This window comes from Manis pentadactyla, chromosome 13 (genome assembly GCF_030020395.1).
Source record: "Manis pentadactyla isolate mManPen7 chromosome 13, mManPen7.hap1, whole genome shotgun sequence".
NCBI classification, from domain to species: domain Eukaryota; kingdom Metazoa; phylum Chordata; class Mammalia; order Pholidota; family Manidae; genus Manis; species Manis pentadactyla.
This window is the reverse complement of record NC_080031.1, coordinates 66,451,254-66,478,715: the sequence shown is the minus strand read 5'-3', so window position 1 is coordinate 66,478,715 and position 27,462 is coordinate 66,451,254. Positions and strand designations below refer to the sequence as shown.

Here is a 27,462-nt window from a genome sequence, read left to right as displayed (position 1 = left end):
GTCTTCTGAGTCAGCATTTCATTCAGCATTTAGTAGTGTCTGGCATAGTCAGAGAAGTTTTTCTCTTCAGCTTCAAATATATTTTTAAAAATTGACATCCTAATGAGATTAATTATTTTAGGAAAAACACATTTTGAAGCTTATAGTAAAACTCTTTAGAAGTTAGGACCTTTTTCCCCCCAGAATTCCCTTTTTCTTGAGGTTAAAAAAAATTCAGAGGGCTCTTATGAATTTTACTTTTTTCTGTCTCCCTCTTAAACTGTATACTCAGTACCTTAGTTTTGTTTCTATAACCAGTACGCTGGGAGCGGACCCTCGGAGACTGTGTAAGACAGAAGAATCAGTCAGTGTCTCCTGAGGCGGTGAAGGCTAACTGGCAGAAGATTTGTGACTTTGATAATGCCAGCAAGCCTCAGAGAATTCAAGGTAAAGAGGCCCAGGCCGGGTCAGTCCTGGTTGGGGAAGCAGAGGCAACAGAGCCTTCTCATCTCTTTGGGAATTGTCTTCTATTTTAACTGTGGGGACTTAGACATTTGAATCATCTAGAGAACATTTTTCTTCTCTAGTAGGTATTAGAACTCTTTGAATTTAAGATATGTATGCGTTCCCACTGTAGTTTCTTAGTTCTTTTATAACCCTAGTTTTTTGGTGTATGTGTGGTTGCTGGATGGTATGAGGTATTTATCCATTTGTGCTGACTGCATCTACTCTGCAATTGAGTTGGTTTCAAAGTCTTCCATTATCTAACCATGTGTTCCTTATTTCACCTGATTTTCCTTTATCCCCAAAAGTTTATTTAAGCCTATCTCAGTGAATAGATTTTTGCTTTGTTTTAGCACTTTCTCTTTGCTGCTATCTCTCTCCCTTTCAAAAATGCCCTTTCCTCCTTTTATTGCCTCTACTAATCTTAATGTTTCTTTAGGAAATCTCAAGCCCAGGTAGGCAACTAAACCTCCCCAGTTATTGAGCTACTTAGATCTCTCTCTTAGCTGAATTCCTAGCACTTAAGCATCTAATTTTAATTGCTTTTTACTGTTATTATTTCCTATGTGGTTTCTTAACTGCATAGTATGTTTGGAGCCAGAGCTGTATCTCATATATACTTCTGTATTTGTTGTTGTCATAGTGCTGAACTAATAGAAAGGACTTAGAAAATGCTTGTTACTTTGAACTATTGAACTGTCTATGACATGCCACAGGAATAGATAACCAGTAAAGTTCACATGATTTTTTCTAGTATAGCTCACATACGCATGTAGCATATGAAATTTAGAGGTTCTTTCGGGAAAGATCATGAATCAGGAAAAATCTTTTTATGCCTCTTAGTAATTTTATATTCAGTGTGTGATAGAAGAATATATATGAAAAATGACTTTTTTTCCTCTCTTTAATAACACTTTTCTGCCTGATGGTCCACTCACTGAAATTTTCATTATGCTTTTTCTCAATTAGAGGATACATGATTGTTACATTATAGTAGCATTTTCTCTACTCTGTTATTTGAGATAAATTTAGCCTATGAATAGCAGTCACCTATCAATGAAAATGAATGGAAGGAAAAAGAAATATATTAAAAAATGCCCTTTGATATCAGAGTTCTACTTTATTACCTTAAAAGTATTAGACTAATATAAAGAAAAAGTTAACTAAATGAATTACATAATTATAAGTGAGAAGAGACCTCTAGTATTTGAAGTACAGTTAGAAAAATAATTTCACATTTTCTATGGAATTGAGCCTTTCCAGAGCACCTAGTTCAGTGTTCTCATTTTTACAGGTGATGGGAGTAAATCCCAGAGCACCTAATAACTGGCTACAGCTTTCTCTGAATTTGAGCCAAGGGTTAGAGCAGGTTGTGTGTCTCTGAATGCAGCACTTTCAGCCTGTGCCAAGGGGACTTTTGGTTAAATAGCTCCCCTCTAGGCAGCAACCTGAATGGGTGGTAAGGGGAGGGTTAGTTGGCAAGAAGCCTCCTTACTGGCGTCACCAGGAATGGAATCTACCCCTAGCATCTCACATTCCGTAGTTTGGCTTTGTCTGAGTGTGGAAGGAGGCCCATATCTCTAAGGTTTGTCCCAGAGCCTTTAGTCTCGTACAGCACATGCAGATGCTCCACGAGCCTCCATTATTAATGCTTTAGACTTCTGAATCCTGTCTGGAAATCACTTGGTGTTTTTTGCTAATGGATTCCAGCCCCCGGGCAAGTTCACTATGGTTTCAGTGTGACCAAAGAAATGACAGTAGAACGTTCTTGGGACAAAAGGGGTTTATTACCTGGTAGTAGGTCGAGCACTAGTGCTCTGCCTCTGCCCAGAGCACTGGGCCGAGCTCTCTGTATAGCGCAATAATAGCTTATTGCCTATGGGTGTGGAAGCAGTAGCCTAGCAACAGGCCAGTTACATCATCAGAAGGTTTAAGTTCAGTGAGGATCCTGGCCATAGGAACCCCAACTTCCCCACACTGGTCATAATGATGGTTTTCTCTGGAATAATTTTCAGTATTATATTCAGAGCTATTACTGAATAGATGATAGTATAGAGATAGTATAGAGACCTGAGGGGGTGGTGATGTTGGCTTTGTTACATCCTGGAGCAGGGGCAAGGTGGGGAGAGAAGGGAAATTAGTTGTGCTTCCACCAGACAGACACTGCATTTCTATGGACAAGGATCCCACCTTACAGGGGCATAAAATTGCTCAAAGACATCGCAAAGCTCAGTGCTTCCTTAGAATTATAAACTGTAAACAGGATGTTGGACAGTGTCTTGTTTTCCATTGAAAATACCCAGTTATCTTTGGTCTATTTCAAAGTCTTTCACACTTTTTTCCTATAATAGCTTGACATCATACATTCAGTGCTGAATGCTATAGGAGTAATTATCTAGCACATTGTAGCTTTTCTTAGTCATGTCTTTAACAAAAGCATTATTATTATTATTATTATTTAGAATCAGTTAGCAATATAATTGGAGCTCTGAGTCAAACAGAATCAGATGGAGGAATTTCGACAAATGATACCAGTCATGTGGCATCAACAGCCACATTAGGATTTGTAAGTGGGGGAAAAAAGCCTAAAGCTGTGCCTTCTCTGGATTTTTTTCTTTTTCTTCTCTCCTTTTCTTTTCTTCTCTTTTCTTTCATACAAAAATATTATTTTCCAGGGTATTAATTTATTGTTAAATAGGAAAGTTAAGTGACCACAAAACTGTTCATGAAATATATATTAAATACTATACCAGTTGAATGACCACAAGGCTAAAATATTAAGGATGTTTTACTTTCTCTTCTTCAGTATTAGATGAGTGTCTTCCTTTGTTTGTTTTGGAGTATCTTTGATAATCCTACTTGAGTTACTGACTTTCTGACTTTTTGGAAAAGGATATTTATGTCAGGGCCTCTTTGAAGTCATTTAAGGGAAAACATTGATACATTATAATTATGGAAATAGTTCAACATGGCTACAAATAGCCTCCCACTGTGTCAGAAATTCTAATAGCTGATGTGAAGTTGCTGATTTTCTGTCTTCTGTACTTACCCTTCAAAAACATTGGAGTGCATAAATAAAAATTATTTGACAGGCTTGATTCTAGTGTTTTGTGACCCAGGGCAGACATAGTGATAAAATTAACAATCTAGTTTTAGACCTGAAAATATGATCAGCTTATAAACATGATTTTACTTTAGAATAGAGGGTGACAAACATTTTTGGCAAAGGGCCAGATAGTAAATATTTTAGGCTTTATGGACCATGTACTGTTTCTGTCACAGTCCTCCTGTTTTTCTTTTTTGTTAAACTACTCTTTAAAAACATAAAAACCATTCTACCTCTGAGTTGTTTGCCTATTCCTATTTCAGAGTGAAAGCAATTGAGAATTGGACATCATTCTTTTATAACCTGATCATGCTTCACGCATTAGCTAGGCCTATCATCACTAAATAGAAAAGTATAATATCCAATTAGTTAAAGGGCATTCGTGGGAAGGAACTTGAGGTGAAATCTCATTTTAACTAAAACCATTATGAGGCAGTCTAATTTACAAGCACTTAGTAGTACTTTGCTTATTTACAGTGAATTTTATATGGTAGGTATTATAGGGCAATTCACTATTCCTATTCATAACAAATTCATTATTTTTTGTATTTTTGAGTGACTGATAGTTGCTGAATTAATAGGGTTTTCCACCATCAGAGACAGGAAAGCTGAAAATGAGACAAACTTAGCAAGAAGCAAGCAAAAAAAAGTACTTCTCTATAAATGAAGTCCTTTTCTACACATTCTCAAATTGATTTCTATTAAAAAATCAAATAAAATGAAACAATTATGATACTATATGAAATTCACTAAAATGACATTGTATTTTCATGTTTTCAAAAGCAGAACTATGTATGTAAGCATTTAATAGTTTTGAAAGTTAAAATTTTAAGAATTTGACCAAAATAATATCAATAAAACATTGTTTTGTGTAACTGTCCCATAGGCTAGAGCTATTGGCTACAAACTTCCTCCATTTTCTTCTACTTACACAAAACTGGAAGCTATTATGTATGCCCTTGGAGTGGGAGCATGGCTCAAGGAACCAGAAAATTTGAAATTTATTTATGAAGGAAGCTCTGATTTCTCCTGTTTGCCTACCTTTGGAGTTATTATAGCACAGAAATCCATCATGGGTGGAGGATTAGCAGAGATTCCTGGGCTTTCAATCAATTTTGCAAAGGTACGCATAATAGAAAACCTTTATTTTGCTTTTCTTCCATATCTTTAAATATGATAGGTAAATATCACATCCTCTGTATGTGTGTGTGTGAATAAAATAGTTTGTAGTGGTTGATTCACGAATAAAGACTTAGCGTATCTTGTGATTTTTCTTCATAAGAATAAAAGAAATGGAGAGGGGCGGAAGATGGCGGCGTGAGTAGAGCAGCGGAAATCTCCTCCCAAAACAACATATATCTATGAAAATATAACAAAGACAACCCTTCCTAGAATAAAGACCAGAGGACACAGGACAATATCCAGACCACATCCGCACCTGAGAGAACCCAGCGCCTCGCGAAGGGGGTAAGATACAAGCCCCGGCCCCGCGGGAGCCGAGCGCCCCTCCCCCCAGCTCCCGGAGGGAGAAGAGCAGGCAGAGCGGGAGGGAGACGGAGCCCAGGACTGCCGAACACCCAGCCCCAGCCATCCGGGCCAGAGTGCAGGGCGCTCAATACTAGGAAAACAGGGCAGCAAGAACAGTGAGCAGGCACTGGAGGCTGGGCGACAGAGGGCATAAGAAAAGCGCGAGACCATTTTTTTTTTTTTTGCTTTTTTGCTGTTTTGTTTTGGCGAGCGCTTTTTGGAAGTCTTAAAGGGATAGGGACCCCAATACTAGGGAAACAGGGCAGCAAGAACAGTGAGCAGGCACTGGAGGCTGGGCGACAGAGGACATAAGAAAAGCGCGCGACCATTTTTTTTTTGCTTTTTTGCTGTTTTGTTTTGGCGAGCGCTTTTTGGAAGTCTTAAAGGGATAGGGACCCCAATACTAGGGAAACAGGGCAGCAAGAACAGTGAGCGGGCACTGGAGGCTGGGCGACAGAGGACATAAGAAAAGCGCGCGACCATTTTTTTTTTTTTTTTTTGCTTTTTTGCTGTTTTGTTTTGGCGAGCGCTTTTTGGAAGTCTTAAAGGGATAGGGACCCCAATACTAGGGAAACAGGGCAGAAAGACCGGTGAACAGAGGCCTGAGGCTGGCACCGGAGAATAAAGAAAAACGAACGACCACCCCCTTTTTTTTTTTTTTTTTATTAAAAACTTTTTTTTTTTTTTTAATTAAAAACTTTTTTTTTCTTATTTTTTTTTTTTGGTGGGCGTTGTTTTGTTTTGGCGGGTGCTTTTTGGAAGTCTTAAAGGGGCAGGGCGGGTCACTTAATCCAGAGGTAGGGAATCCGGGATCTCTGGGCACCCTAACCCCTGGGCTGCAGGGAGCAGGCAGGCCCCTTACGGAGATAAATAGCCTCCCAGCAGCTCCTGCTCCAACGCGACTCCACCATTTTGGAGTAGCTGCCCGAGCTAGGCCACGCCCACAGCAACAGCGGAGATTAACTCCATAGCAACCGGGAAGGAAGCAGAAGCCCTGTCTGCACGCAGCTGCCCAGCACAAGCCACTAGAGGTCGCTGTTCTCCCAGGAGAGGAGGGCCACAAACCAACAAGAAAGGAAGTCCTTCCAGCCGCCACTCGTCCCAGTTCTGCAGACTATTCCTATCACCATGAAAAGGCAAAGCTACAGGCAGACAAAGATCACAGAGACAACACCAGAGAAGGAGACAGACCTAACCAGTCTTCCTGACAAAGAATTCAAAATAAGAATCATAAACATGCTGACAGAGATGCAGAGAAATACGCAAGAAAAATGGGATGAAGTCCGGAAAGAGATCACAGATGCCAGAAAGGAGATCGCAGAAATGAAACAAACTCTGGAAGGGTTTATAAGCAGAATGGATAGAATGCAAGAGGCCATTGATGGAATTGAAATCAGAGAACAGGAACGCATGGAAGCTGACATAGAGAGAGACAAAAGGATCTCCAGGAATGAAACAATGTTAAGAGAACTGTGTGACCAATCCAAAAGGAACAATATCCGTATTATAGGGGTCCCAGAAGAAGAAGAGAGAGGAAAAGAGATGGAAAGTATCTTAGAAGAAATAATTGGTGAAAACTTCCCCACACTGGGGGAGGAAGTAATCGAACAGACCACGGAAATACACAGAACCCCCAACAGAAAGGATCCAAGAAGGGCAACACCAAGACACATAATAATTAAAATGGCAAAGATCAAGGACAAGGAAAGAGTGTTAAAGGCAGCTAGAGAGAAAAAGGTCACCTATAAAGGGAAACCCATCAGGCTAACGTCAGATTTCTCAACAGAAACTTTACATGCCAGAAGAGAATGGCATGATATATTTAATACAATGAAACAGAAGGGCCTTGAACCAAGGATACTGTATCCAGCACGACTATCATTCAAATATGACGGTGGGATTAAACAATTCCCAGACAAACAAAAGCTGAGGGAATTTGCTTTCCACAAACCACCACTACAGAACATCTTACAGGGACTTCTCTAGATGGGAGCACTCCTAGAAAGAGCACAGCACAAAACACCCAACATATGAAGAATCGAGGAGGAGGAATAAGAAGGGAGAGAAGAAAAGAATCTCCAGACAGTGTATATAACAGCTCAATAAGCGAGCTAAGTTAGGCAGTAAGATACTAAAGAGGCTAACCTTGAACCTTTGGTAACCACGAATTTAAAGCCTGCAATGGCAATAAGTACATAACTTTCTATAGTCACCCTAAATGTTAATGGGTTGAATGCACCAATCAAAAGACACAGAGTAACAGAATGGATAAAAAAGCAAGACCCATCTATATGCTGCTTACAAGAAACTCACCTCAAACCCAAAGACATGTACAGACTAAAAGTCAAGGGATGGAAAAACATATTTCAAGCAAACAACAGTGAGAAGAAAGCAGGGGTTGCAGTACTAATATCAGACAAAATACACTTCAAAACAAAGAAAGTAACAAGAGATAAAGAAGGACACTACATAATGATAAAGGGCTCAGTCCAACAAGAGGATACAACCATTCTAAATATATATGCACCCAACACAGGAGCACCAGCATATGTGAAACAAATACTAACAGAACTAAAGGGGGAAATAGACTGCAATGCATTCATTCTAGGAGACTTCAACACACCACTCACCCCAAAGGATAGATCCACTGGGCGGAAAATAAGTAAGGACACGGAAGCACTGAACAACACAGTAGAGCAGATGGACCTAATAGACATCTATAGAACTCTACATCCAAAAGCAGCGGGATATACATTCTTCTCAAGTGCACATGGAACATTCTCCAGAATAGACCACATACTGGGCCACAAAAAGAGCCTCAGAAAATTCCAAAAGATTGAAATCCTACCAACCAACTTTTCAGACCACAAAGGCATAAAACTAGAAATAAACTGTACAAAGAAAGCAAAGAGGCTCACAAACACATGGAGGCTTAACAACACGCTCCTAAATAATCAATGGATCAATGACCAAATCAAAATGGAGATCCAGCAATATATGGAAACAAATGACAACAACAACACTAAGCCCCAACTTCTGTGGGACGCAGCAAAAGCAGTCTTAAGAGGAAAGTATATAGCAATCCAAGCATATTTTAAAAAGGAAGAGCAATCCCAAATGAATGGTCTAATGTCACAATTATCGAAATTGGAAAAAGAAGAACAGATGAGGCCTAAGGTCAGCAGAAGGAGGGACATAATAAAGATCAGAGAAGAAATAAATAAAATTGAGAAGAATAAAACAATAGCAAAAATCAATGAAACCAAGAGCTGGTTCTTTGAGAAAATAAACAAAATAGATAAGCCTCTAGCCAGACTTATTAAGAAGAAAAGAGAGTCAACACAAATCAACAGTATCAGAAACGAGAAAGGAAAAATCACGACGGACCCCACAGAAATGCAAAGAATTATTAGAGAATACTATGAAAACCTATATGCTAACAAGCTGGGAAACCTAGGAGAAATGGACAACTTCCTAGAAAAATATAACCTTCCAAGATTGACCCAGGAAGAAACAGAAAATCTAAACAGACCAATTACCAGCAACGAAATTGAAGTGGTAATCAAAAAACTACCAAAGAACAAAACTCCCGGGCCAGATGGATTTACCTCAGAATTTTATCAGACATACAGGGAAGACATAATACCCATTCTCCTTAGAGTTTTCCAAAAAATAGAGGAGGAGGGAATACTCCCAAACTCATTCTATGAAGCTAACATCACCCTAATACCAAAACCAGGCAAAGACCCCACCAAAAAATAAAACTACAGACCAATATCCCTGATGAACGTAGATGCAAAAATACTCAACAAAATATTAGCAAACCGAATTCAAAAATACATCAAAAGGATCATACACCATGACCAAGTGGGATTCATCCCAGGGATGCAAGGATGGTACAACATTCGAAAGTCCATCAACATCATCCACCACATCAACAAAAAGAAAGACAAAAACCACATGATCATCTCCATAGATGCTGAAAAAGCATTTGACAAAGTTCAACATCCATTCATGTTAAAAACTCTCAGCAAAATGGGAATAGAGGGCAAGTACCTCAACATAATAAAGGCCATCTATGATAAACCCACAGCCAACATTATATTGAACAGCAAGAAGCTGAAAGCATTTCCTCTGAGATCAGGAACTAGACAGGGATGCCCACTCTCTCCACTGTTATTTAACATAGTACTGGAGGTCCTAGCCACGGCAATCAGACAAAATAAAGAAATACAAGGAATCCAGATTGGTAAAGAAGAAGTTAAACTGTCACTATTTGCAGATGACATGATACTGTACATAAAAAACCCTAAAGACTCCACCCCAAAACTACTAGAACTGATATCGGAATACAGCAAAGTTGCAGGATACAAAATCAACACACAGAAATCTGTGGCTTTCCTGTATACTAACAATGAACCAACAGAAAGAGAAATCAGGAAAACAACTCCATTCACAATTGCATCAAAAAAAATAAAATACGTAGGAATAAACCTAACCAAAGAAGTGAAAGACTTATACTCTGAAAACTACAAGTCACTCTTAAAAGAAATTAAAGGGGACACTAACAGATGGAAACTCATCCCATGCTCGTGGCTAGGAAGAATTAATATCGTCAAAATGGCCATCCTGCCCAAAGCAATGTACAGATTTGATGCAATCCCTATGAAACTACCAGCAACATTCTTCAATGAAGTGGAACAAATAATTCAAAAATTCATATGGAAACACCAAAGACCCCGAATAGCCAAAGCAATCCTGAGAAAGAAGAATAAAGTAGGGGCGATCTCACTCCCCAACTTCAAGCTCTACTATAAAGCCATAGTAATCAAGACAATTTGGTACTGGCACAAGAGCAGAGCCACAGACCAATGGAACAGACTAGAGAATCCAGACATTAACCCAGACATATATGGTCAATTAATATTTGATAAAGGAGCCATGGACATACAATGGCGAAATGACAGTCTCTTCAACAGGTGGTGCTGGCAAAACTGGACAGCTACATGTAGGAGAATGAAACTGGACCATTGTCTAACCCCATATACAAAAGTAAACTCAAAATGGATCAAAGACCTGAATGTAAGCCATGAAACCATTAAACTCTTGGAAGAAAACATAGGCAAAAACCTCTTAGACATAAACATGAGTGACCTCTTCTTGAACATATCTCCCCGGGCAAGGAAAACAACAGCAAAAATGAGTAAGTGGGACTATATTAAGCTGAAAAGCTTCTGTACAGCAAAAGACACCATCAATAGAACAAGAAGGATCCCTACAGTATGGGAGAATATATTTGAAAATGACACATCCGATAAAGGCTTGACGTCCAGAATATATAAGGAGCTCACACGCCTCAACAAACAAAAAACAAATAACCCAATTAAGAAATGGGCAGAGGAACTGAACAGACAGTTCTCCAAAAAAGAAATACAGATGGCCAACAGACACATGAAAAGATGCTCCACATCGCTAATTATCAGAGAAATGCAAATTAAAACTACAATGAGGTATCACCTCACACCAGTAAGGATGGCTGCCATCCAAAAGACAAACAACAACAAATGTTGGCGAGGCTGTGGAGAAAGGGGAACCCTCCTACACTGCTGGTGAGAATGTAAGTTAGTTCAACCATTGTGGAAAGCAGTATGGAGGTACATCAAAATGCTCAAAACAGACTTACCATTTGACCCAGGAATTGCACTCCTAGGAATTTACCCTAAGAACGCAGCAATCAAGTTTGAGAAAGACAGATGCACCCCTATGTTTATCGCAGCACTATTTACAATAGCCAAGAATTGGAAGCAACCTAAATGTCCATCAATAGATGAATGGATAAAGAAGATGTGGTACATATACACAATGGAATACTACTCAGCCATAAGAAAAGGGCAAATCCAATCATTTGCAGCAACATGGATGGAGCTGGAGGGTATTATGCTCAGTGAAACAAGCCAAGCGGAGAAAGAGAAATACCAAATGATTTCACTTATCTGTGGAATATAAGAACAAAGGAAAAACTGAAGGAACAAAACAGCAGCAGAATCACAGAACTCAAGAAAGGACTAACAGGTACCAAAGGGAAAGGGACTGGGGAGGATGGGTGGGTAGGGAGGGATAAGGGGGGGAGAAGTAGGGGGGTATTAAGATTAACATGCAAGGGGGGGTAGGAGAAAAGGGAGTGCTGTACAACACAGAGAAGGCAAGTAGTGATTCTACAACATTTTGCTATGCTGATGGACAATGACTGTAAAGGGGTTTATAGGGGAGACCTGGTATAGGGGAGAGCCTAGTAAGCATAATATTCGTCATGTAAGTGTAGATTAGTGATACCAAAAACAAAGAAAAAAAAAAAGGGCAGTTCCTGTGTGGTAACCTCCAACGAGTTCTACACAAGGGTATAAAGGGCATATAAAAGTGTAGGCAAAGGGTCTGTTTGTGTTTATACAGAGGATCAAAGCCTAATTGGGCTACCCCAAAAATGAACTAAGATACGATATGAAAAAGAACTTCCAACATCAGCACTCTCTGGAAGACTCATGCCAGAAGATGATCATCAAAAAACCCCAACAAAGATCCACGCACTGCTACAGCTGTAGATGTACTCATCCCACCCGTTCCTGGACTTGCCATGGGAATGAGGAAGGAGATATCTAAACTGGCCTGTGCATACAGTAAAACAACAAATTTGACTGGATATATACTGTTGGAACTCAACCAAGAATTTGGAGAAGTGCAAATTGTAGCGCTCCAAAGTCTTACAACTACAGACTATTTACTGTTAAAAGAACATATGGCATGTGAACAGTCCCCAGGAATGGGTTGTTTTAATTTGTCTGATTTCTCTCAGACTGTTCAAGTTCAGTTGGACAATATCCACCATGTCATAGATAAGTTTTCACAAGTGCCTAAGGTGCCCAACTGGTTTTCTTGGTTTCACTGGAGATGGCTGGTAATTACAGATATGCTTTGGTTATGTAACTATACTCCTATTATGTTAATGTGTGTGCGCAATTTAAGTAGTAGCTTAAAACCTATTCATGCTGAAGTACTCTACAAGAAGATATGCCAAAGAAATAATCAATCTTCCCATGTTTTCTTCCACCTGCTACTTCTATAGCCTTTCTTCTTCCTTCCTAATTACAACCCTTAAATAGAATTCGTGCCTCGTATCAAATTTATCGAGTATCATAATTCTTCCAAGTGGTAAAGATACCTCAAGACAAATGCTGGGCATAGAAGCCACAGGGCATAAATATGCAAAGATGTAAAAAGCTAACCTTTTCAAACAATAAGGCTTCTCTCTCACTTACCAACTTCACATTTCCCTGTATGGCCCCGGAAGATGACTGGTTAGCCAGAGACGGGTAAGATTCCTCAAGGGAGGAACAACCTAAGACAGGCACAGTCGCAGGGGGGCCATCAGGTGAGAAATTGGGGATCAACAGAGGTGAGGCTTAGAACCTCACCTCCCCTGTTTTGAGAGAAATCTTCTGCATACGTGGATGTTTTATTGCCCTGGTCTAGCTTGGATTAACACATAGTCTACAGGCACACACCTGATCATCTACATTTGCTCTCTTACAACACTAAACTATGTTTTCTACCTTTATCTTGTATCTACCTACCACTTCAGCATTTTATTAAAAATAATAATAATAAAGAGAGAAATGTAGTATCCACACATAAATCAAGTATAAAAACCAAATGAGTATTCATATTTGAACTGACTGTTTAGAGTTCATAGTGCATGAACAAAACTGAAAGTTTCTGTGATGACTGCCCTTGTACTGTTCACTATGTAACTTATTCATTATGTAAGAATTTGTTCTCCATGTAAGAACTTGTTTGTTATGCCTCAGAAGATTGGAGACTGACGAAAATTAGGCTTGGGGTGGATTAATGATTGTGCATTGAGCATTGACTGCCCTATACAGAATTTTATTGTCGTTCACAATCATTTGATCAATAAATATGAGAGATGCCCTCACAAAAAAAAAAAAAAAAAAAAAAAAGGGACAGACTTCCAATGGTAAAATAAATAAGTAACCGGGATGTAATGTATAGCATAAGGAATATAGTCAAGATATTGTAACAGCCTGGTAGGTTGATAGCTGGAACCTCGAATTATGTATATAAATGTTCTACCACTGTGTTGTACACTTGAAACTAATGTAATGTAATACTGTGCGTCAACTACCCTTCAATAAAAAAAATAATAATTAAAAAAAAAAAAAAAAAGAATAAAAGAAATGATAGTTGAAAAAGCAAGCAATTATGTACAGTCCCATAACTACAGCATAATGTTATTAATTCTCTCTCTGCAGTTCACTTGCTTTGGGGCTTAGTTTGGCTTCTACTTCTTAATCATATGATACAGAAATAATCAGTCCTCTAATATAAAGATTGTCAGCTCTTTTGGAGCAGAGAAGATAACTTAAAGTTGTGTACTTCCCCTACACTCAAATCCTCATTGACTAGTAATTATGGATTATTTGCTGATGGAGACATTGAACTAAGCTGTGTTTCCAGTGCTTATCCCTGTGACTGGTGCATATAGGACATCTAATAAACATGTGTTGAATAAAAATGAATACATTGGCCATTGCTAATAATGTAATTGCAGATCACACATACCAAATACAAACAACTCAACTAAAATAGAGAGATAAACCTTACAGCCATGTTCAAAGTAAAAGTATTATCAATGTCAGTATTTCCTTATTATAATATTTTGTAAATTATCTACAAAGAGCAGATTCTAAGGACAGTGTATAAATTCATAGTCACTTAACCTCAGTATATCAAAGGAGGAATACCCACATAAGGTGGGAAAACTAGGACAGGAAAAACAAAACCTGATCCACATATCCAAATGCTCACATCCCACTGCCATGGGACAGCTTAATTCCTAGTCTTTCTCAGAACCCAGAGGGAAAAATAGGGGTGGGGGTGATGGTGGGAGGACAAATGCAGGACCACCTCAGTGAGTCAGATCATTTGGGGGAAGTAGTGGTGATGTGAGCATGTGGACAGTGAAATATCACCTGTGATTAGCAGTATACACAGAACCCGTTTAACAAGGTTCTAATAAAATTTTGTTTTTCCTAACATAGGTTCTTCATGGGGAGCAGTACTTGGAGTTGTATAAGCCACTTCCCAGAGATGGTGAGTTCTTGCTACACAAATTTCATAATCATACCATGGTTTTATTTTATGACTAACCTTCCAAACAGTGCCAGTGTGTTAAACTGGCATAGAGGGACCTAAATAAGCCATATCAGAAGTTATTCAGGTGTAAGGCAGCCGTTAGGGTAGATTGATATTAACTGGCACCTGTTTTGTTTACCTTAAACTTTGTCCTATAATAGTCTTATATAATAAATTACTTCAAAAGAATAACAATTTATTGCTGTATGTGTTATTAACAACTGAGAAGCATTTTTGGGGAGGTGTTGTAAATTTATTGATTGTGTGTAGTCAGTTATTTTTATGAGTATGGTTCTAAATTGTTTGCTCAGGTATTCATATTGGTACTAATTTTCATAAAGTAAACAATATTAGGAGATACAGAATTTCTTGTAATTAACTTTTTCCTGTTCTCTTTTAGAGTAAATAATAACAAGTCAGCCTTAACAATAAATTTTTTTCTCAGTAATATCTTACTTCTTCAGTAAAGTTCTTTTTATTCTTTCATTAAAATCTTATGTCTTTGTATTGCTACTCTGTTGTCAGAATATTGTCTATATAATGGCCATGTAAGATGGTAAAATACAAAAAACATGTGTCATTTCAGATAAATGAAGCAGTCACCAGGTAGTTAGAATTCTACTTTAATTTCTTCCTAAATCTTTTAATTTTACTAAAAAATTTATGAGATTGTTATTTCTCAAGGCTGAATAGCTTTATTTCAGTGTTCGTGTCACAGCATATAAATTATCAAAACTGACTCCAGAAAAACTTGTAATCTGGCAGGCAAATTATCATAAAGGGCATTAAGAAAGTTTCCAAAGAGTTAATTCAAAAACAACACTGGGCCAAGTAGTGTCAAATAGTATATGACCAAACCTTTAAGAAAAAAACCTCCAAACATATTTAAACTGCGTCAGAGGGGAATCATGGGAAGATGGTTGTATGGCAGATAGATTTTTAATCTCAATTCCCCATTAAAACAACAATTAAATAGCAAAACCATAAACCCATGGAAAACATTAACAAGTGACACAGTGTCTCCACAGAACCCAAAATTCAAGAGGGTGGGAACAAACCAAACAAACAAAAAACAAAAAAGTAGGGTGATATCAAGTGACATTTGGTTCAAATGAGAGTAAGAATGATTGAAAACTATACAAAAATAGTTCAATCATTTAATATTTTTATATAACCTGTCAACAAAATGAAAAGATAATAGATTTCCTCTATTTGGCAAAATAATTCTCATGAATGATTATTTATAATAATAAAACCTTGCACATTGCAATTAAACAAATGGGAGCAAACTATAAAGAGGCAATTCATAAAAGAAAAATTACAAACGGGTAAAAATTTGAAAAATGTTTACTCCAACTAGAAATAAAAACAAACAAATATGATAATGAGATACTATTGTCACCTATTTGACAAAGGTTCAAATAAGAATACGTGATGTTGGACAGAGTGGACAATTGTTCATAAGCTGGAGGAGTGTGAATTAGCATTATGATTAAGGATGTCCATTAGTGATTTATGTATCAGCCTGCAGCTTCACACTTGAATCACCAGGGGAACTTTTAAAAGTAATAACTTGGGTTCTATTCTAAATTAGTCAAACCACAATCTTTAATAGTGGACCCTAGGTTTCAATATTTTTTTAAAAGTTCTCAGAATAATTCTAATGGGCAGCCAGAACTGAGAAACACTAATATATCAATAACTTTAAAATATATATTGACTTATAATAATAAAACTGGACAGTCTGCAAAGGTTTATATTTAAGAACATTCAGTAATAATTGTGCAAATAGGGAGTGACTTAAATGCCTACTACAGAAATACTGTAGGCTTCTGTACACAAATTAAAATGAGAAAATACCACATGGGAAAATGCCTATTATTCACTCACAGTAAGTACAAAATTGTATGTAGAACATGATTCCAAATCTGTGAATCATTAGATACATATTCTGTACATTATTAGAAATAGTATTGAATGATAAATACTAAATACTTAATGGTCATTTTTATAAAATATAAATATATAGTTTACATAGATGAGTCTAAAATCTTCAATTGGGACCTACTGTACGTGTGTGTCCAACTTTTGATAGAGAGAGATAAAGAATGGACAAGAAGGAATGATCTCTTTCATGCTGTTTAAATACCCTTTCACTATAGCAGCATTCTTACTAGCTCTTTCCTTTCTTCTTCTGTCCAGAGTATCCATTCTACTCTGGACTCTGTCCAGGTTAATGGCATCTTTACCCTAAAAAATGAGAGTCACATTGCTTAGCAAGCCATCCTGATTTGCCTTAGGTGTTCGCTGTGAGGGAAGTAGAGAAAGAAGAATGCATTTCTAGTTGTACAAGATGAAGTTTTTAGTATACTTTTGGAGAGGAATGTGCTTACATATGATGGATAGTTTGTAGTGTTTTTCCTAAGAGATTTCCATACATAGTGATTCAAGGACGCTTGTGTTGAATGATCATTTATAATGCTTATTTAGAGGAGAAATACCTTTGCAAAGAACACACTTATGACTCATAGTCTGTTTGGAAATTGAGTATTGCTCTTAATCTGTTCAGTAGTTTTTGAGAAAGTACTGAATTTTGTAACATTGAATTAACTGCATTTAATAGTTAACTGATAAGATATCTTTATAAACTTGGTTATTTATGATAGTTAGAGAGCCAGCTCATTTCTATCCAGCTCCATCTCAGTCTCCCTCTCTTAACCACCCTCTCTCTCTTTCATAGAGGTGAGGGACAGTAAAACCATTTTGGGCCTAATTATTTGCTGCTGTCATAAGGTTAAAGGACAAGAGTTTTTCCAAACTTCTGTTTGGGTCACCTGCTATCATTCTTTAGACATCTGGAGGTTAATCCAGGAACTGAGCAGAAAGATCTTTATTTCATGTTGATGTACTTATCCACATAGTCTCAGGATTCCAGTTATGTGTGTGGTCAGGGTCAATGACATTTGAGTTCCAAGAAAACTTAATGAGGGATATTACCACTCTCATCTCAGTTCAGAATGCTTGCATAGACAGAAGTGAGGAAGGGTGCATTGTTAGATAAGAGAAGTAGCTCTGTAGTTACAGAAATGACATTCTTCAGAGGCTTTCCCCCATAGTTGCCATTTTTTTCATTATATGTCCGTGGTGATGAATGAATTTTCCTAGATGTTTTCTTCACTAGGAATTTATCTCTACAAGATGGACTAGGCAGGAGCAGTTTTCCCAAGTCAGATTCTATATAAATGATGCCAAGGAATGCCTACTAATTTTGTTGTTTACAGCTCCCCAAAATGACTGATGGATAGGGCAAATTTGAAAAACTATTGAATTAGTTCCATACATCTGAGGGAAATCTGTCAATATAACAGGTGGTATATATCCATTAGGTGATTCAAAATTGGTTTGGTCAGGATATAGAATTAAATATATTCTGTATCCGTCCTTGGTACTCCTAGATTTATCCCTGGGTGATTACCGTAACAAAAGTAGCTTTGAACTTACTCAATTATGTGGCCTGGTCGTTGTATTTAGAATGGACCTCAAGCTATGAAAATTGAAGCATTCATTTTTAATTAATTTGACTTTCATACCCAAACATTTAAAACTAGTCAAGAATGTTAAAAATTAAGAATATTTGTATTTGCTTCCCGATCTGTCCACTTGCAAGTTAGCTATAAAATATTGCAGTAAATGCCTTGAAACAGAATGAATGCAGCTGTTTCCATTTGAGACTTAAGGTTATGTGATTCCCTAATCTCAAATTACTAACACCACATGGGGATGGAATGAGCCGTCCAATTGTGTGTGTGTTGACAGGAATGTAGAAGTGCTTGACCTTCTAGAGTAATTTATATGAAGAGGAACAAACAAATTATATTAAACAAAAGTGTTGTTTATATTGGAAGAAAGTTAGGTTAGAGATAGGCTGATTAAAAGGAAAAAATACTGAAATTGTGAGACCTGAGAGATAAATTTCATAAGGTTAACCTGAGAGTAAGAAGCATCAGCTGGGAAGAAATGTCGGGGGGGAAGGTGACACAGAGAAAAGATGTCTGATGACATCAGATTGAAAGCCAGTGTTGAGTTTGTTTTCCTCAGGTAGATCAATAGTGTTGGTAGGTATATATTTAGTGGTGAATTGACAAAGATTGTTTCAGGTTAAAATCTTTAGGTGGTAAGGGTAATACCAGTGTATGAAAAGGTAGTATTAAACATTAGGACCTGTAAATAGATTAAAATTTTAATGGAATATGTTTATTTTATAAAACTTGAAAAATAGTAATTTTTTAAAAGGTAAGAATCACTTTATTAGCTTAAACTAGTTCCAACTGATATTTTGGTATAATCTTTCAAAAAATTATATATGTATGTGTATACATGTGTATATAATCAATGTACAGTAGTCCTATTTTTAAACAAATTTAAATTGTTGAGGTTTTTGTCTCCTTTTCTTTATATTTTTCTAATATGACCACAGAGGAATTATGGTAGGGGAAAAAAAAAACCTAAACCCACAATTGCTTGGAAATTAAGTAATGTATTTTTCTATATTAGAAAAATTAGAAAAAAATGTAAACTGAGAATTGAAAACTCAACATTTCAACATTTGAGGTATTCAGCTAAAAACCATGATTAGAGGAAAATGTACAGCCTTAAATACATATGTTAGAAAATAACAGGCAAAGCAACAGCTATAATTTTTGTTTCCTCTGAAGAAGTTTATAAGAACAAATCAAACCCATAGAAATTAGGGCAGAAACAGTGAACAGAGGAAATAAGTATATAATTGGTAAACTCGACAATGTCAAAAATTTATAATTTGAAAACACTAATACAGATGAAAAAATTCATAGAAAGATAAAAAATAAGTAGAAAATGTATTACCAATTTAATGCACAAAAGGTTTGCCTAGAGGCTTTATAAACATTCAGAAGCTAAACTAAAAAGATTATGAACAGCTTTATAATAATATATTTCCTAGTGTAGATGAAATGAAAAACACTAATTACCAAAATGAAAGTAAAATAAATTTAAGGTAGGAATAGTTCCTTAATCTATTAAGGAATCTGAATCCAGCATTAAAATCTCTCCCACAATGAAAACTCCAAGCTCAGATGATTACACTGGTAAATTCTTCCAAAAATTTTAGGAATAAGTGATACCAATCTTATACTGACACTTCCAGAAAATACAAAGAGCACATTTACCAGCTTTTTAAATTAGATCAACAAAAACTTGATACCAAAACTTAGTCTGAAAAGTTTTGTGTCTTATAACATCCTAGAAAAGGTCTTCTCATAAATTTGAATACAAAAATACAAAACAAAATTTTAGCAAAACAAGCCCAACAATACATTAAAGAATTATAAACTTCAAACAAGTAGGGTGTCTTGCCAATGGGTTTCAGCCCCAGGCAAGTTCGCTATGAATTCAGTGTGACCATAGAAAATGACAGCAAAACGTTCTTGGGGTGAAAGGGCTATACCCAACTTTATTTCCAGGTGGCAGGTCAGTCACTAAAGTCCCGTTCACTCAGAGCGACTCTGCATGCAGCAAGCTGGTCTCTGCCTCTGGGCCCCTCTGTCTGCACAGTCATCCTCTGGGCCCTCTGTCCTTGGTGTTGCCACCACTCCAGCCTCTGCTCTGCTCTCTTGCAGCCTTGCAGCCCTGCCACTGTGTTGTGCTCAAAGCACTGGGCGGAGCTCTTTTTAGAGTCAACAGCCATGTATTGCCCACAGGTGTGCAGTGAGCTAGTCAACCACGGCCAGGTGAGAATTCTGGCCTCAGGAACTCTCATTTTATCCACATAGGGCTTTTCCATGAAGGCAAGAATGATTTAGCATTCAAAAATAAATCAATGCAATTTACATATATAGAAAATAAATGAGAAAAATTATATCATCATTACATTAGATACATTGGTAAAATTCAACATCCATTCATGATAAAAATTTTAGCAAGGTAGGAATAGATGGAAAATTCTCTCATTTCATCAAAACTGTCTTGGAAAAAAAGAACAGTAAATATATTATTTAATAATGAATCTTTGAAAATACTCCCTTGAGATTGAAAAAGACTGGATGCTGGCTATCACCACTTACGTTTAAAAGTTTTGGAGTCCCTAGGCAGTGTAATGAGGCTATAGAAAGAAATAAAAGGCATAAAGTTTGAGGGAAAAAAATGGAAACCTCTAATTATTTCCAGATTGTATGCTTCTCCATGTAGAAAATACAAAAGAACCAAGAACTGAACTATTAGAATTACTAAGTGAATTAATGTCACTGAATTTAAGGTCAATATACATACAAATAATAGCATTTCTATATCATTTTCAAATAAATATACAGTTACGTTTTAAAAAAATACCATTTACAAAAACATCAAAAAACATGAAGTTTATATAGAATAAACAGTCAACTTTATGTGCTTTAAAAAATGAATTCTGTCGTGTTGGATAAAGTATTCTGTATTGGCTTTTAGGTCAAGTGTTTAAATTATGTTGCTTAGATATATTTTCTTTCTTTTTTCTGTTTCTGCCTTGGTACCCTGTGAATCTCAATGGTACCCACAGGCCATGACCTTGAGATCCTTGAAGTCGCTACCAATCATCCAGAATGTTGGAAAGCTGCTGGTTTCTCCACCTCCTAACAGCGGACTCCCTCTGGGACTGGTACGGGATTCAGCTTCCTGTTCATGCCCAGAACTGGAAAATACACTGAGTAAAATGGTCTGTAAAAGCCTGTTACCTGCTTTTGTTTTCATTTTGTTTTCTTCCCTATACAGAGTTTGAGCCTTTTGGTTTTCTCGGTTCCATCAGCTCTCTGCTCTCTTTAAAATAATGAATTCTGCATTTCATCTGACTTTTCTAGTTGAGCTCTATGGGGCAGTATACTGCCACTAGCTATCCCACTCAAAGTGGAAACAAAGAACTCTACCTTAATTTAAAAAAAAAACTTTCCTTTAATATAAGTATGAACGTTTACTTCATATTAGTCAGCCATTGTGCCCACTAAGTAGTTTTATTCCAGTAACCCTACACTGAAAGTCTTTTTTTTCCTTATTACCTTATGTTCTATTCATTTGTACAAGTTCCTTTAAATTTTCTACTGTGACTAGTACAGTTGAAACCCAGGTGAAAGGGAAGACTTAGAGGAGAATGAAAAAATGTTGTTTTTCATGTTCCTAATAAATCCCTTGTGCTACAGTCCCATTTCACAGATCAAAGAAGGATATTGGTTTATGCTATCAAAGTTCGAGGAGGAAAAGTAATTTATATCAGAGTTTATTCTGAAGAAGAAACTTTTTTCTTCCCTATCTTCTTCCCTTTTTTAGATCTCAAATTATTGAAAAATAAATATTATGGGGGAAAAGAGAACGAGATATTGGTTAGAGCTTTAATAGCTCTAACCAATAAATAGGCAAACCCTACCTCAAATAATTTCTCCATCAGTATCAAATGAATTAAAGCCCTATTCTTAAGAAATAAAATAAAATAAATGGTGATAAAAGTGGAAGTATATATTCATGATCTGAAAGGGAAGGGTGTAGAAGACATTATTAAATAATATTTAAAATGCAAACACAAAAATTGGAATTACACAAATAACATTAGAATTTAAAACTTTCATTTGACATAAGCCATTATACTAGAGAAAAAGGCAAGTGTCAGAGAAAGTGAAATTAACAACACATCAAACCGATAAAATAGGACATATTGCATAAAAAGAATCCTTAAAATTCACGAAAAAATACAAACCAATAGAAAAATGGGCAAGGATTATAAAAAGTTTAAAGGAGAGGAAACACAAATTGCAAATCTGTGTAGAAACACTCAGTATCACTGGTATTTGGAGAGGTGGATGAAATGATAGATATATTTAAGTTCTTAGGGTGACCATACTTTCTGTTTGCCTAGGGCAACCCAGGTTTGTGTCTGCTGCTCTAGTGTGAACTTTTGCTTTCAAAAATGTACTGGTTGGGATAATGACGTAGGGCATCCGTTTAGGCATAGGTAACATACTCAAAGGCCTACAAATATCAGGAAGGTATAAGACAATACAGAGAAGTGGTGCTTGTAAATTTGAGAAAATATTTCCTGCTAAAAGGAATTCACATTCTAATTTTTAAAAAAATCATATGGGCAAAACTGAATAGTGGAGATCTAGACCTTGAGCTGCCAGTCTTGTACTTGTGCTGAGAAACATCGGGTCTCTCCTGCTGGTGGGAGTGAAAACTGGTGCAGCCAACATGAAGTACAGTTTGTCCTCATCTACTGAAGCTTTTAAAAATTTTCACATAAATTGATGCAGTAATTCCACTTTTCCATGTAAAACCTAGAATAAAACATTGTGTAAGTACACAAAACATAAGCATGTATTCTTTAAAATATATAAAAAAAAAAACAAATTTGAAAGCTACCAACATGTTTATCCAATAATGGAATGGTTAAATAAAGTATGGTTCCTTCATATTCTGGAAAATAGTGTATTAAGTTAAAATATAGGCCCTTTGTGCCAAATGTAGTAATCTTTAAAAACAAATGTTGAGTGGAAAACATGTAAAGTGTGTAATTAATTATGATTTGGGAATATATATTTTGGGGAATAGAGAGTATTTTACAAGTACATATACAAGGCAATTAAAATAAAGTTTATAAAAATACCCACTATTTTAATTATTTTAGTTGTGCTTTCTTCTGGATATGGGACTTGAGGTTTATCAATAATACTTCATCTTTAAATCAGATATAATGGAGACAGAACTATGCAACTAAAACTTAGGAGGGAAAGGAAACTGTGTAAAATGATAAAATATAGCCAATGCACATCTCTCTATTTACATGGCCAAGTTCTTTAGTTGCAGTTTTAAAGATTTTCCCCATAGTTTCTTTAAAAAAGCTAACATAATGGGAATTTCCAGACAAAAAAAAAAGGCAGTTTTCCAAAGCATTTTGTGATTGTAGACAGAACTGGGATAGAGAAAGTGGGGGGAGTGTGAGTCTCACTTTCAGATTCCGTCACTGATATGTGATTTCCCTAGATAAACCGTGTTTCATGTCTTAGAATCAGAAATGTGTGTATGTATATATGTGTGTGTGCAAATATGCACATACACACATTTATATATCTCCACTGTAAAAAAAAAAGAGAGATCGAGAAAAAGACTGAAAGGATGAAAACATAAACTACCTAATCAGAAAAAACACTGTGGAAAGATACAGGTTAGAGCTGTACGACAAAAATCATCTTCCTAAATAGTGTGCATGGTACAGTAAGCAGACCCCATACAAAGCTAAATTTATCACTTTTCTTGAGTAAAAGCCACAGAGACACAACTGACATCACACTGCTATTCTTCATTCTGAAAAAACAGGTTCTTGTTGTTTAGCTGCTACAACAGTACAACTCAGTATTTTTAAAACTACAGCATCTAAAAATGGATTGCTTATATTTTAATGTTAAGATTGTGATGTTAAATATTAAAGTCTAATTTCAGGTACCTGATACTTTTTTTATTGAAATGAAGTTTCAAACTCTGATTTCAGTGTTATTTCTGAAAAGTCTTTGAAGTTCATGCTGTAATATTAATAAAATTGACAGTTCCTTTCAGAAGTTGTCATCTGAGCCATGTCAGAATCTTCGTTTCTTACATCTTGGTTTCCTACATTCTAGGTTTTTGTTTTTTCTTTTCTTTTTTTCATTCAGTCAGTGAAAATCCTTATGATCCCAAAGAAATATATCATCAGTCTTCCTTTCCTTAAAACAATCCCTAAGGCAACAAACCTGTTTATAAAGTACATTTTAAAAACATCATTTGTAGCTTTACATTTTAATCTGACCCAAGGCCATGTTGACATGGCCTGTTCATGTCATTTCTGTTCTTCGTCTGTGCCAGTTCATTCTTGCTGTTATTTCTTTAAGGAGAAACTTCTGATAAGATCGACTTATGGAGGTTGTGAAATTTTGAAATTCTCTATAATTCAACATAACAACTTGTCAGTTTGTCAAAACTTCCTATCTCTTGTCTATCATATGCTTTTGAATCAGTTTGAGATAAAGTTTTTTCTGTGATGATTTTCTTATTTATTAGAATCAGCATTGAACATCATCTGTTAGTAATCATGTGACCTGATACAGGAACAGACACTTTTCATGAAGCTTGAAAGGGTCACTTCTGGGGAATTGTACCTTATTTTTCATGACAACTCAGATTGTGGGATTTACCCGCAGTATACGAATTAGAATTTCACTTGAGGCACCCATCCCCACATGGCAAAAATCAAAACATTCCCAGGGCAGTAATGTTTGTTCTATCATTACTAAATCTGTAGTAGAATGAATGAAACCCTGGAACTAGGTGAGCGGCCCTCAACAACTGCAATGCCTTGTTACAGACACACAGGTGATATTTCTGTGTCTGTTCACACAGGTATTAATAGATAGCAGAGTTATAACCCCTTTAACCAACAAAAAATGTTCTTTACCCCGTGCTATAAGAAAATGTATAGAATTTGAGATCATGTACAATTCATAATCCTTATTAGAAAACTGGTCAGAGCAAAAGACAAGGCTCCCTTTTCTGGCACCTTGAGGTTATCTAAGCTCCCCATCACCTCCTATTTAGAGTGGACAGGGGGATCATAAAGCCATCTAAACCACACAGACTTTATCCTAAAGAGGCTGAAAGAAGTGGTTTTAGCTGGGAAGGACCACAGTAACTGAAGCTGTTAAGCAAACTTGAATTCTATCCACCCTTCCCAGGAGGAGGAAGAGGTCAGTTATAGAAAATGAAGAGGCTGCTTTGTTCCATTTTTCCTGCACATATCAGCAAATACACATTCTTTTATCCTGTTAACATACCACAGAACAAACAAACCTTTTGATTACAGAGAAATTAAGTTTCCCTACAAGGTGCAGGAAAGCAGTTTTATGAGTTTCCTCCACATGTGTGCACAGCATTGAATTCAGACACACTGTTCTGGTCTCCAAAGTCGTGGTGTACCAGGCGTGCATAAGATTACCAGGTCCTTTGGGTTAAAGTAACTGCCTATGACTATGGTCAAGATTTCCATTTGCTGCGTTCCTTGGGCATTCACCCTCACCAGTCAATGCAAACACTCGTCATTCATTTGTGTACCTTTTGGCTGTCTTGAGGGCACTAAATTATATTGCTAATAATAGTCTTCTTTCTCATCTTCCTTTCTCTTTCAATTCTTTTCTAAAGTATTAAGTGTAGTCACTCCTCCTGTCTTTCCACTGAAGACCATAAGTAAGCGGGGGATTTTCCAAAGGAAAGATACAGGTTTGTATCTTCAGTGTAGTACAAACCTGTCTGGGCACATTTTAATCAAGAGGGAAGCTCAAAAATTGAGAATGTTTAATTCTTTAAGGATATTCAAGATCAGTAAGAACAGTAGGTTATGTAAAATACAATTTTTTGAAACATTGAAGACACAGGATATTTGAAAAAAATTTGTGAAAGCTGATGAAATTTCAAGTTCTGTAGAACTGAATTATATCTTCAAGTTATTTTTAAGAAATAGTATTCAAATTAAGATTTTTATACAGTTCTTATTGCTATTTTACTTAGAGATTTCAATGAGTAGGTGTTTGTGTTGTCAATCTCAGGGTAATAAAAGAAAAAGGAACATGTCTTATACAAGGACCAAGAATAATAAGGGTGTGTTAAGCATCCCATCACCAAACTAGGCAAAGAATATAAATAGGAAATGCTCAGAAAAAAACATATATGACCAGAATAATAAGGCCATTTGCGATGAACAGGATGTGAGATTCTGTTACTGGGTATTTTGTCAAAAGAATTAGGCTGGCCAGTTTTTCTTAACTTTGTTTAAAATGGATACAAAACAACCTTTGAGTGGAGAATGATAACAAAGCTGTTAATTTCTTTTTCCACATTTCCTTAATCTGTTCAGAAATAGTACTCTAGTAACTTTGGTTTAAATTTGTATGGACAACTAAACCTTATGAATTCTTATAATTTTATTTTTCAAAATTTATGTAAAGATTAAAGTCAGTGATTAACTACATATTAGAGTTATTAGAGTGCATTTAAGGGGGCATTATTAGTTTGATATATAGTTGAGGATATGCCAGAAATGTGGGTGACTGTGTTGAGCATTTGTTTATTTCAGACATGTAACAAGGAGTTAGCAGTTCCGATGTTAGCTGGAGTTTCATGTCAACCACAGTAACATCTCTTACTCTTTTATCCATCATAACCTTCAAAGAGGTTTCTTAGCTATGGTTATATGGAGGAGGTGTTAGCATTTACTGGTTTCCAGACCAATTAAATCAGAATTTGATGAGTAGTACCCAGGCAATGATAATGTTTCAAAGCTTCCTAAAGCCTTTTATGAACTTATCTAAATTTCAGAATTAGTGTGTCAAATCTTATCTCAGTTATAATGAGAAAATTCTGAGTAATGCACACAAATCTTAACCAGAAAAATTTAGTTTTTACTAAATTACTAATTTTGTAAATTTGTTAATTACAAGCTAGTAAAATATACTCCTCTAGAAACTGTTGTGTAAAATTATTAGGTTGTGTTCATTATCTTAGGCTTCTAAGGTGTGATACTACTTTTGGCCTCTGATTTCTTCATTTGTGAAGTTTGCAAGATTATGTGAAATGTCTAAATGAAACACAAGAAACAGTGTTTGTGATCAAAATATTTTTATTCCATAGACGGAGTTTATACCAAGAAAAAATTCTGTTAAATGATGAAAACATTCTATTTCTGCACAAACCCGTGCAGTTTACCACATGTAATAAAAGGAAACTAATAAGTAATAGAATTGCATACTGACTGTGTCATACTGGAAAAGCAAATTTTCCTAAATTGGATTTCAATCTGTCATAAGATTAATACACATTTCTTGGCAGAAGAAAATAAAGGAGGGTGATCTGATAGTCTATGATTCTTAAGGGACACCTAGTGAAATCTTTCTCCAGCCATATTAAGCCATATGGATAATAATCATGATGGCCTCAGAATTTATATCAAAGTCCTTATTATACATAAACACAAATGTACAAGCAAATATTTGCATCCTGCTCAGGACTGGCTACATAATTTGCAGGACCACTGCAGAATGAAAGTGTAGAGTCATTAG

The 27,462-nt window shown here is 36.2% G+C and overlaps 1 protein-coding gene across 1 annotated transcript; it reads left to right on the top strand.

The window, feature by feature from the left end:
* Positions 1 to 308: 308 nt before the first annotated feature.
* On the top strand, positions 309 to 21,062 carry LOC130680319 (peroxisomal multifunctional enzyme type 2-like). The gene is made up of 4 exons (XM_057490642.1): positions 309 to 426; positions 4,476 to 4,712; positions 14,233 to 14,284; positions 20,898 to 21,062. Exons 1-4 carry the CDS (start codon positions 400 to 402, stop codon positions 20,972 to 20,974), a joined length of 393 nt encoding a protein of 130 aa, XP_057346625.1. The 5' UTR covers positions 309 to 399; the 3' UTR covers positions 20,975 to 21,062.
* Positions 21,063 to 27,462: the final 6,400 nt, after the last annotated feature.

Bases quoted from the DNA above. Each gene is read 5' to 3' on its own strand.
- LOC130680319 (XM_057490642.1), top strand. From the start codon at position 400: ATGCCAGCAAGCCTCAGAGAATTCAAG. The intron at 427-4,475 runs GTAAAGAGGCCC...ACTGTCCCATAG, and splicing joins CAAGCCTCAGAGAATTCAAG to GCTAGAGCTATTGGCTACAA. The intron at 4,713-14,232 runs GTACGCATAATA...TTCCTAACATAG, and splicing joins TTTCAATCAATTTTGCAAAG to GTTCTTCATGGGGAGCAGTA.